This window comes from Lactuca virosa, chromosome 4, assembly GCF_052849685.1.
Source record: "Lactuca virosa cultivar CGN04683 chromosome 4, Lactuca_virosa_CGN04683_v6, whole genome shotgun sequence".
Lineage (NCBI taxonomy): Eukaryota > Viridiplantae > Streptophyta > Magnoliopsida > Asterales > Asteraceae > Lactuca > Lactuca virosa.
Window position 1 is genome coordinate 135786200 of NC_136429.1, and position 12121 is coordinate 135798320.

At 36.6% G+C, this 12121-nt stretch overlaps 1 protein-coding gene across 1 annotated transcript; it reads left to right on the forward strand.

The window, feature by feature from the left end:
* The first annotated feature begins 3589 nt into the window (after nucleotides 1–3589).
* Nucleotides 3590–6395, forward strand: LOC145107438 (arginine decarboxylase-like). The gene has a single exon (XM_079044334.1). It carries the CDS (start codon nucleotides 4004–4006, stop codon nucleotides 6155–6157), a length of 2154 nt encoding a protein of 717 aa, XP_078900460.1. The 5' UTR covers nucleotides 3590–4003; the 3' UTR covers nucleotides 6158–6395.
* The last annotated feature ends 5726 nt before the right edge of the window (nucleotides 6396–12121 follow it).

A 12121-nucleotide genomic window follows, 5' to 3' on the forward strand; every position in this document is an offset into this window, starting at 1 on the left:
CCCTTGAGAGTAGAAAAATAAAGAATGTGATTATATGTTTTATAATCCTATGTATGAGTATATGATGAGAAAAGGTATATGTGGGTACCTAAGAGATTGTAGATAGTGACAGTGAATGATTATATGTAGTACAATCATAAGTGTACGTATCTATGTCTAGACTTGTATGGTATTGTGTAGAATACTTATATGTTAATAAACATAGATAAAGATTAAGTACTTAATGAGTTAAGTACTAGATGTGTAGTGGAAGATCTCTTAATGAAATAAAGAGATAGATTGTCCATAGGACAAATATTTTGTGATGAGTCACATACTAGAGATAGAGATGTTGGATAGATGATTCCTTCGAAATAAAATAGAGGTTCCTCCGGGGACAAGAGTTTGATTCCTTTGGGAATAAGATTATATCTCTGCGGGGAAAAGAAATGACGATCCTGTGACATCCCCATTTTTACAGTCATTTTAAATTTTTTTATTTATGCTTATTTAAAACAGAGTTTATTTATAAATGAGAAATTTGGTCTCGTAAAAGTATTTCCGAAGAAATGTTTTTCATTGATTATAAAAAAAAATTTGTATCTCACAACAGACCTTACAATATCATAGACTAACAACCTACATCTCCTTAAATCTCTAATCACTCATGTACCTTTGTACCGCTACCTGTGATACAAAGAAACTGAGTGGGTCAGGTTGGAAAACCTGGTGAGTACATAGAGTTTTCAACCCACAAAATATAATTAGTATGTTTAATTATCTATCAAAAAATTAAACCAATTACACATCCCCATTTTCTTTTATATATATTTCTTAGAGCCTCCCCTGAGGATTATCACCTACGTCGCATTTTCTTATATAATCATCGCTAAGGACTTCTCCTAATGTTCATCACATTTTATATTTTCATCGTTAAGGACTTCTCCTATTGTTCATCGCCTATCATCACATTGACAGTACTACTTCGGGTATACCTTCGCAATACATGTCGGTAGAGTACATCGCATGAATACACGGTTCGTACATCGCCTGAACTCGTAATTCATCACCTACAAGTTGCAATCCTGCTGGTGTTCCGTTGGACTGTCTAGATTAGTCTATGGTCGTCATCTATACTCTGGTAGATGACTACATCACAATCATCGCAAACATCGCAAGTAAGGTTCAGGGCATCTCCTAATCATTTTTTCATCTTTCATCTCCCATCTCTCATTGCCCATCAATACCCAATATATATATATATATATATATATATATATATATATATATATATATATATATATATATATATATATATATGAAAATACTTATATAATTAAATCGAGTAAAATCATGTCATATAAGTTCATCCAACAAATAATGCAGATAATAGGCACACATAACATTTAATTATCTAAATACTTCATATTTATATGTAATATGAAAGTACCTATGCACTCGCTTGATAAAAGTGGATACCAAAGGGTTTTTGGCCCAACGGTATCCGGTGTTGCTCTTTCTCCTTGAGGTTGAGGGTTCAAGTCCCGTCGTGGACATAGGTGGATTTAAGGTGTGTTTAGGAGTAGGTTAGATTTGTCGTTTCAAAAAAAAAAGATAAAAGTGGATGCCTCGGGATTGGGGCAGAACTTTGCCTTGGTACTTTAGCTTTTCCTATGACATGACCTAGGTTCATACTACTAAGTCTTAGTCTTATATTCCTGACGACTAATGATAGTCTAGATTCCTCACTAATCCCAATGTCTACATCAATATCTATCAAGTAAGGAACAACCATGTAGGATCATATCGGAGGTAGGGCCCGTTTACAGAGTATACTGTTTGGAAATCCCGCTTTAAACACCTCACTAAATTCAGCCTAGACCTTATCCCCGTAAGTAGATCAATCAATATTTTGACTTGGAATTACTGATAAATCTTATTTATAGGTTCATAATAATGACTATGAATATAAATATAAATTGCATTAAAATAATGTTTAGTGTAATTTAACTTATAGAGATTTCCTAGAAAAAAATCCAAAAATTGCACTGACAGAACTCCGACCTGCTAGCTACTAGATGTTGGGCTCTCAGGGACCTCAACGCTTCGCCAAACGCTTAAAACTAAAGAAAATTTTGACTAAAGTTGAGAGAAACTCGAGAGAATGAGTTATGGAGGTTTGCAGATCGAATGAAGGGCTGAAGCACCATTTATAGTGAAAATATATGGAGCGCCCTGCACCCTGACAAGGTGTGCGTCGCTCCCTGGCCTGGTCGTCCGTCTCAGATGTTGACACGTGTTCGACAATTGCTGGAGCAGCATGGCTGGGGGTAGGTACAACCAGAATCTTAAAAAATTGAAATATATATATCGACCATACGAACTTCGTTTTCGATGCTATCTATGTCCACACTTAGGTATTTCCGAGTACTATAACTTTCATTTAGACTCCGTCGGCTAATTCTCTGCCGATCTTAAATTTAAGAGTCTACGAAGATTACACTGTTAACAACCGTGTAAAATTCATAACTTTTACATACAAACTATGTTTTCGACTGTCTTTATATCGTTTGACTACTTATTACGAGATCTTCTTTATATTGATTCGGCTAAAAGTTAACCGATCTAAAATTTGATTTTTGTGCTAACACAGCTGCGCTAAAACTTCGAAAAATCATAATTTCCCCTTACAAAGTTAGATTTAGACGTTCTTTATATGCATGCTCTCGGTTTTACGACCACTACGACTTTCTTTTAGATCACTTAGGCTAAAAATTATTTCATCAAAAGTTCACTTTTTACGATACACAGAGTCGTGTCGGTTTAATCGCGAAACTTTGAGAAGTATAATTTCTTCGTATGAAGTCGGATTTCAACATTTTTTATATGTATGTAATCATTGTCACATATACTACAACTTTGGTTAAGATTAATGGTGGGAAAAGTAAACATCTTGAAACGTTAACCTTGTTTTTAACTTGGTGTACATATTTTTTGGCATAACATACAAGTAGTTAAAGTAGCATCTTTATGAAAAAATGTGGTTGGGCTGCGGAAATCTTTAGACAAATAAGCAATAATAAAATAACTTTTAGATAAAATATTATTTAATCAAATTTCAATATTAACCTGTACATTACGTATTAGGCATTGTACATCGAATACTATTTGTATCTTCGTGCATCAATTCCGGGAAAGCTGATTAGTTTTTTTTTTTTTTAGAGATATAGCTGTTAAAGACAGAATAAGAATACATATAGCTTTTAAATCATGCATTAAATGTTGTACATTTCTTTTATTTGAAATAATTTGATGTGATAATTTTCCTAATTCCAGAGCAGTAATAGTTATATCCAGGATAAGATTGAGTTGGTGTCATCTACTGGTACTATATGCAGCAAAATGTGTACCTGAGTTCTCTTTTTCGAGATGATTTTCTTTTTCACTCCAATAAGTACTGGAATCAAAGTAGAAACGGTGTGAAAGCTTGTACAACATGCATTACATATTGTACATAAATCTGTATTTTGAAATATTAGGTCCGAGAAAGAGATATCAATCCCCAACTACTATATAAAGGGCCATCAACTCTCATGCAATTCTCGCCCATTTCACATTCGTGAATCGTTCTGTAAACAGTAAACACATTAGGTTTAATTGTCGCCGTTAGGTTTCCGGACGCCGCTCCGTTTGTTTTGTCGGGGTTTGGGTTTTGAGATTCTGATTTTGCATGGTGGGATCAGTGTTTAATTTCTAGATTTGTTTCGGTGTTTGATTTGATAACTCGAGTGTTCATTTTGGATAAATTTCTGAGCGGCAGTTGTGGGGATTTTTGTATTGATTAGGAGTTTAGGGTTTGTTTCTCCTTTGATTCAGATCTTCATCTGCTTCTTTTGAGGGGGTAGCCGGGGCTCCGGCCTCGGCGGGTTGTAAAGCCCCCTAACTTTACAAACTTAGCCAAATTAAATACTTTGAATTCTTTGATTCTTTCCTTCTAACCATCGATTAACAGATCGGGGAAGAGATGCCGACCCTAGCGTGTTGCGTTGACGCTTCTCCCCCGTTTCCTCCCGGTTACATTGCCTGGGATGGTTCTTTTCCCGCGCCGGAGCCTTTTTCCGGCGTACCTCATTCGAGAAACACCGTTCTACCTGATCTATCATCCGCCGCTCATTGGTCACCGAATCACTCCGCTGCTCTCTACAGAATTAATGGATGGGGTGCGCCTTACTTCTCTGTTAACTCCTCCGGCAATGTCACCGTCCGTCCGCATGGTTCCGGAACCATGGACCATCAGGAGATTGATCTCCTGAAGGTTGTGAAGAAGGCGTCTGACCCGAAATCGACCGGAGGCCTTGACCTGCCGCTTCCGCTCATCATCCGGTTCCCGGACGTTCTCAAGAACCGCCTGGAGTCGATCCAGTCAGCTTTCAGTTACGCCATCGAGTCGCAAGGATACGGCTCGCATTACCAGGGAGTTTATCCCGTGAAATGCAATCAGGACCGGTTCGTCGTCGAGGACATTGTGAAATTCGGTTCCTCTTTTAGGTTCGGATTGGAGGCCGGATCCAAACCAGAGCTTCTTCTAGCCATGAGCTGTCTCTGCAAAGGAAGTTCTGAATCTCTCCTGATTTGCAACGGTTTCAAAGATGCAGAATACATCTCACTTGCTTTGATCGCTCGAAAGCTTTCGTTGAATACTGTGATTGTTCTCGAGCAAGAAGAGGAGCTGGATTCAGTTATTGATATGAGCCGAAAACTTGGTGTTCTTCCCGTTGTAGGAGTCCGTGCTAAGCTCCGTACGAAGCATTCAGGCCATTTTGGATCGACTTCCGGCGAAAAAGGTAAGTTTGGTCTTACAACGACGCAAATTCTCCGTGTTGTGAAGAAGCTTGAAAAATGTGGTATGTTAGACTGCCTGCAATTGCTCCATTTCCATATCGGATCTCAGATCCCTTCCACCGACTTACTGGCCGATGGCGTTGGTGAGGCGGCGCAAATTTACAGTGAATTAGTCCGCTTTGGTGCATCCATGAAAGTCATCGACATAGGCGGTGGACTAGGCATTGATTACGATGGTTCAAAATCAACCGACTCTGATGTCTCCGTGGGTTACACTCTTGAAGAGTACGCCGCCGCGGTTGTTCAGGCGGTGAAGTTTGTTTGTGATCGGAAATCCGTGAAGCATCCGGTGATTTGTAGCGAAAGCGGACGAGCCATCGTGTCCCACCATTCAATCCTCATATTCGAAGCGGTTTCTTCCAGCAAATACACCGTGCCAACTTTGTCTTCCACTGACGTTAAGCAGTTCGGCGAAAGCCTCCCTGAGGAAGCTCAATCCGATTATGATAATCTTTCACAGTCCGCCATCAGAGGCGAGTATGAAGCTTGTCTGGTGTATGCTGATCAGCTGAAGCAAAGATGCATTGAGAAATTCAAAGATGGAACTCTTGACATGGAGCAGTTGGCCTCCGTTGATGGGTTATGCGATCTGGTGGCGAAAACAATCAGAGCATCGGATTCGGTGACCACTTATCATATCAATCTCTCCGTGTTCACTTCAATTCCTGATTTCTGGGGCTTCGGCCAGTTGTTCCCAATCATCCCGATTCACAGGCTGGAAGAATTTCCAAACAAGAAGGGAGTTCTGTCGGATTTAACCTGCGACAGCGAAGGGAAGATCAACAAGTTCATCGGCGGAGAATCAAGCTTACCTCTCCATGAACTGGAAGGTGAGAATTCCATGAAATACTATCTAGGAATGTTCTTAGGTGGTGCATACGAAGAAGCTCTGGGAGGTCTCCACAACCTGTTCGGCGGACCTTCAGTGATCCGAGTATCTCAAATCGACGGCCCACATGGGTTTGCCGTGACCCGGGCTGTTCCGGGCCCATCTTGCAGTGACGTCCTCCGGGCCATGAACCATGAGCCGGAGGTGATGTTTGAGACTCTTAAGCACAGAATCGAGGAGTATGTTGATGATGAAGGTGGCATGGCTGGAGCTTTAATCGCGGGTGGAATTGCAGAATCTTTCCATAACATGCCTTATTTGAGTGTCGGATCTTCTTGCTGTTTAACCGCTGCAAATGGGATTAACGAGTATTACTACTCCGGCGAGGGGTTCACTCTCACTGCCGGAGGTGATGTAGTCTCCGGCGAGGATGACCATGATCAGTGATCGTTCGTTTGTGCTTGAAAAAGAGAAGAAGGAATAAAGGGTTTGGTTGTTTATCGTTGAGGTCGTTCTGTTTTTAATTCGCTAATCAGTTCTCTCTTTTTTTACTTGTATTTCATAAAAAGAGAGAGTTTGTCTTTTTCGTAAATTTGGATGAAGATGAGAGGGTAGTGTGAATTCAGTGTACATTCCCTCCCTCTTTCATAATATTATCATCTTAGACTTTAATTTAGTTTTGAAATCTTGCCTTGTGGTTGATGCATATACATATTTTTCAATCTTGTTTTTGGTTGATGCTTGCAGAAAACATAGATTGCATGTTTGATTTGTTACAAGTTAGAAACAATGACAATTTATGAGTGGGCATTTATGTCTTTTTACATTTGATGAGAGTTTGAAAGCTAACATTTCAATCAATCTACTATGTATGCGTTTCTTGTTGATGATTTGATTATGACGATACTATCTTTATCTCGAACGCTTATCTTAAGATTATAGAATAAATCGCAAAATGTCCCTATCCTAAAATCGTAAAGATGATGCCAAACTTGTGAATTCTCACATTCTTGGAGTATCCACAAAAGGAATTGAGCTTTTTTTGTGTGCCACATAACCACCAACTCAACAAGCCCCAAACTTCAAATGATCTAGTTTATTTTTAGGTCTTACATAAAGTGAAGAAACTATCTAATTGAAGAAATTTTGTTTTAATTCTGAAAAAGATTAATAAATAGAGCTTATAAATTTGTACACGAGTTGGAAAAGTTTAGTTGATCCAAAATGCTCCTCACAAAAACTTTCTACACGTGTCCTTTGTATAACAAGATTTAAGTTTAGCATCACCTTAACTTAACAATAAGGATAGGTATGGTGTCAATCTTTTCATCAAGTTAGCGTTCAAGTTATTCGTTTGCATTATACTATTACTGTTATGAACGTGTGTCACATATCGGAATTGATTTGAACTACGAAATGTACATAGATATCAACTAAAATATGGAATTCAAAGTAACAAAAGTTTTACAATTATACGAGATCAAGATATCAACTTATCAGATAAGAAATGAAGAATGAGAGAAAGATGAATTCTTGTTATTCTTCAATATTGATTACAAGGAAGTTTATATACAAACTTACAATACGCATATATTGCTATCATACTCATGCTGTTGCTAACAGCTTAGACATTAACCCACATAACTGACTGAACAAACTAAATTACAATAATACCCCCAATATCCCCCCTCAAGATGACCGTGAAAAAATTGTTTTCAAGGCCATCTTGGACATTAAAGGCAACAATTTAGCACGTGGTAATGGTTTGGTGAAGATGTCTGCAAGCTGAAATTGAGTTCTTATTGGAAGAAGCTTAATGGTTTGATCAATGATTTTGTCCCGTATAAAATGGCAATCGATCTCCACGTGTTTAGTTCTTTCGTGAAAAGTAGGATTAGAAGCTAATTGAATAGCTGATTCATTATCGCAAAAGATGAGATTTGGTCCATGTTGCTTCACACCGAAATCACTTAATAAATGTCTTAACCACATGAGTTCACAAGTAACAGCAGCAATAGCTCTATATTCTGCCTCTGTAGATGATCGAGCTACCGTATTCTGCTTTTTAGATCGCCAAGAAATGAGAGAATCGCCTATAAAAACACAAAAGCCTGTAACAGATCGTCTTGTAGCTTTGCATCCAGCCCAATCAGCATCGCTAAAAGCTCTTAATTGAAGAGAATTAGTTGCTGAAAGAAACAGTCCTTGGCCAGGATTGGACTTCAAATATCTAAGAATATGTGTGGCAGCATGCATATGATGAGTTCTTGGTTGATTAAGATATTGACTTAAACGATGGACAGCATATGTGATGTCTGGCCTTGTGATGGTCAAATACAACAAGCGACCAATAACTCTCCTGTATTAAAACACATCTTGTATAAATTCACCTTCAAAGTTAGACAATTTGTATTTTGGATCCATAGGCTGTTGTGTGGGCTTTGCTGCCAAGAGTCCTATATCTTCAAGAAGCTTTAAAGTATATTGTCTCTGAGATATAAAAATGCCAGAATACCCCTGAGGCAATGTCATATAAACTTCTTCCTCTAAATCTCCATTTAAAAAAGCATTATTCACATCTAGTTGAATAAGAGGCCAATTGTGTTTAGCAGCCAAAGCAAGAAGTAATTTCACTGTGACAAGTTTAGCAACAGGTGAATAATTATCTAAAAAATCCACTCCTTCTTGTTGATTGAATCCCTTTGCAACTAAACGCGCTTTAAATCTATCCACAGTTCCATCATCTTTTCTTTTGATCTTATATACCCATTTACACCCCAATGGTTTTCTATCTTTTGGAAGGGGAACAACTACCCAAGTGTTATTTAATTCCAGGGCTTGTAACTCATCATTCATAGCTCGTTGCCATTCAACAGATTTTATAGCTTCATTATAATTTTTGGGTTCTTCTTGAGCAGACAAAGATATAGTGTAAGCCTTACAATTGGTACCAAGATTATCATAAGAGATAACTTCAGATAGAGGATATCTACAAGAACTTGAATCAAAAGTATAATTAACTTTTGTGAGATTGCAATGATAATCTTGTAGATATGATGGTTTGTTCCTAATTCTTTGTGTTCTGTGAGAATGAGCTTGTGATAAATCTGGAACATTGGGTAAGGGTATATTTGGAATATCAAGATCTGGAATAGAACTTGGAATGGGATCATTAGGAACAGGAGTTGAATTTGGAATTGAAGAGTGTTGTGAAGTCTGATTTTGAGTTTCATGATCATAATCAAATACTCTTGGTAAAACAACTAGAGAAAAAGGGTCATCAAAAAAGGGATGGTTTGTATTTATGAAAGGAAAAACGTTTTCATGAAATACAACATCTCTGGATACAAAAACTTCTCTTGTTGTCAAATCAAGTAACTTGTATGCTTTCATACCAGGTGGGTAGCCTATGAAAATCAAGTAACTTGTATGATACCATATCAACTTATAAGAGAAGAAATGAAGAATGAGAGAAAGATGAATTCTTGTTATTCTTCAATATTGATTACAAGGAAGTTTATATACAAACTTACAATACGCATATATTGCTATCATACTCATGCTGTTGCTAACAGCTTAGACATTAACCCACATAACTGACTGAACAAGCTAAATTACAATAATACCCCCAATAAGATGTTTTATTAATCTCAACTGATTTTTTTCTTGATTTGTCATGCATAGTTTACTTTGGAATGATAAATATTATATATAAATTGATGACCAGTGATTTGGATTGTAGTCATAATTTATCGCTATCTTCAAACACTAAACTAGTGAAACGCTCCAATTTGTGAACAATATTACACGTCATTTGTTGCATGATTGCAACCCTTGAGTTTACTTGGTGAATGGACATCTCTCGTTCTCTTTTTAACTAGTTGTCAACTATCGAACAATTAACTTTCTCTGCTTAAATCACTTGTAAATGGTGCATCTAGAGAGGCATAATTAATGGAGAATCTAGATTATGGCAAAAAGGGTTTCAAATTGTGTAAAGTTTGTGAGCCAGTGAGGAATTGGTGTCTTTTTGTTCATGATTTTCTTGTGGTGGCCTGTTGAAGCTTTAGAATCTTGTTATAGAATGGGAATTTTTGTGATATTGAGTTGCATATTTGGTGGTCACACTATGGATTCTTAGGTTTCTTTATACATATCTAGTGGAAATTTGTGTGAAATCTGGCAACTTTTGTTGTTTTAGGTTAAACTAGACAAAAATGGACAATGTGAGATGAGAGGAGACTAGACATGGATATTTTCGATGATGTAAATGAGTAGTGTACTTACATCTTTCATACAGACGAAAAATCAAGAGTCAATCTTAGTCTACCTAAATTTGTTATTTTATCTAGAATATATAGTTCAGAAGACTTTCTATATTTGCCAATGGTTATAGTTTCGGATTCATTACGAAAAATCTTGTCTTCTTTTTATCATAGAGACACAATATTGGTACAAGGATAAGATCGAATATAAACTTCGAAAAAGGAACCCTACTTTTCTATTGATACTATGGTTCTACATGATCTTAACACACAATGACACAATGGACAAATATCATGTATACAACAAGTGTGATTATACGTAGCATTTATTTGGTTTAGAAATGATTATTCTTTGTAAATTATAATGTTTTGCTCAAACGATGTTTCACTTTCAACAAAAAGTGAAATGAGATATATGCCTTAAAAATTATTCCTTTCGTTTGGTGTATAGAAAATTTCCAATAAGAGAAAGTGGAGATTTTGGAAATACGTATTCAATTGGAAGTTAGTGAATCATTAAAGAATGCGTTACTTACTCCTTTGATCATGACCAATCACATTCATTATATATCATGTGTTTTCGCATCTTGTATAATTGTTTTGTTCTCACGTTTCATTGAAAATCATGTGTTTTATGTGCTTCTTGTATATATTGATCTTCCGGTGTAATAATCTTTTAACAACTATAAAATAAAATACTAGTTTTTTAGGGAATAATGCCTCAACACGTCAAGAAACATGATACCTAAATATATGTCACAATCGTAAGGTCAATAGATGTAGACACATAGTAAAGGTTAAAAACATAGGGAATAATACCTAAACTACCAAATATTTCTTATTCACTTTACATCAAAAATGGATCAACATCCGAAATCCTAAACACTTCATACATCCCAAAAAAAACATCCACTTTCGATTCACGCACCAGTTCATACATACTTAACACAATTCATCGCCAATACCTACACTTCGTATCACCATCGAGAGGGTTAATGGACATGCAACAATCCTCACATATTCAACAATAGGTATTTATTGGAAAATTAGTTTTACTAATTTTCAAAAATGGATTTTTCCCACTTTGAGCATGAATTTTGGACTCTAAATATAATCAAAACTGATTAATGATTATATATTCATGTTGACCAAAACGGATTCAAAATGAATGAGAAATTACTTGTCAAAGCATGATAGTTGGAAGAGAACAATAAAGAGAATAATAAATGAGTTAAGTGGGTTTTAATTCGTCCCCACATTGGTGGGAGAAGGAAAAGAAAATTGGTTTATAATTACACAGACTAGATACATTATAGAAACCAATGCTCTCTCTTGTGTGCGCACATATGGGGGTGCAAATGCGAGCCACTTTGGCTTGGGTTCACTAAACTTGTGTGCGAGCGTACGAATGCACCAACGGTCGACCAAAAAAGTTCAATGACCTTTTTGCAATTATTTCTTTTCAGTTAACAGTTACAAAACGAATTAAGAGCCATTTATCATAGATTTCGGTTTTTGATTTCTTGATTAATTGTCTTATTTAATTGTGACAATTACTATTTCGTTTTAATTACATAAGTTACATTGTGTAGTATAAATACAACGCCTATGTGACTGATTAAAACACACCGATTGAAACGAAATGTTGATCTTCCTCTCTTACGTTCCTGCTTCATCTTCCATCTCTTGCTGCAACAAATGTACAATCCAGACAAGTGAGGGTTCGGGCAATCTAGAAGAATTGATTTCTACTGTTGTATCCTGGGAAACAAACACCCATTTAGGGCGAATTTGTTTTAAGGAAACTGTGTCAAACACAAGCCTCAGTAACAATTTATTGTTTGTTCTTTCGTGCAGATCCTAGGGTTATATTTTTCCTAACAATATTTTCCAACAACCATTTGAACGAAATCACTTCCACAAACCGAATCATTTCCAAACACCAAACCAATTTCAACAATTTTACTTTTCACATTCCCAAACCCAACTTTCTCAACCACAACCTCCCCACGACACGATGACAAAGAAACTGTTGGTGATTTTGTATCATCAATGTGTATTTAAGTGTAATGGATTGACTTGTTGACCAAAATCAATCTTGATGAATATTAAACAAGTAAGGAAGGTGCGTAGTGCACACTTGTTT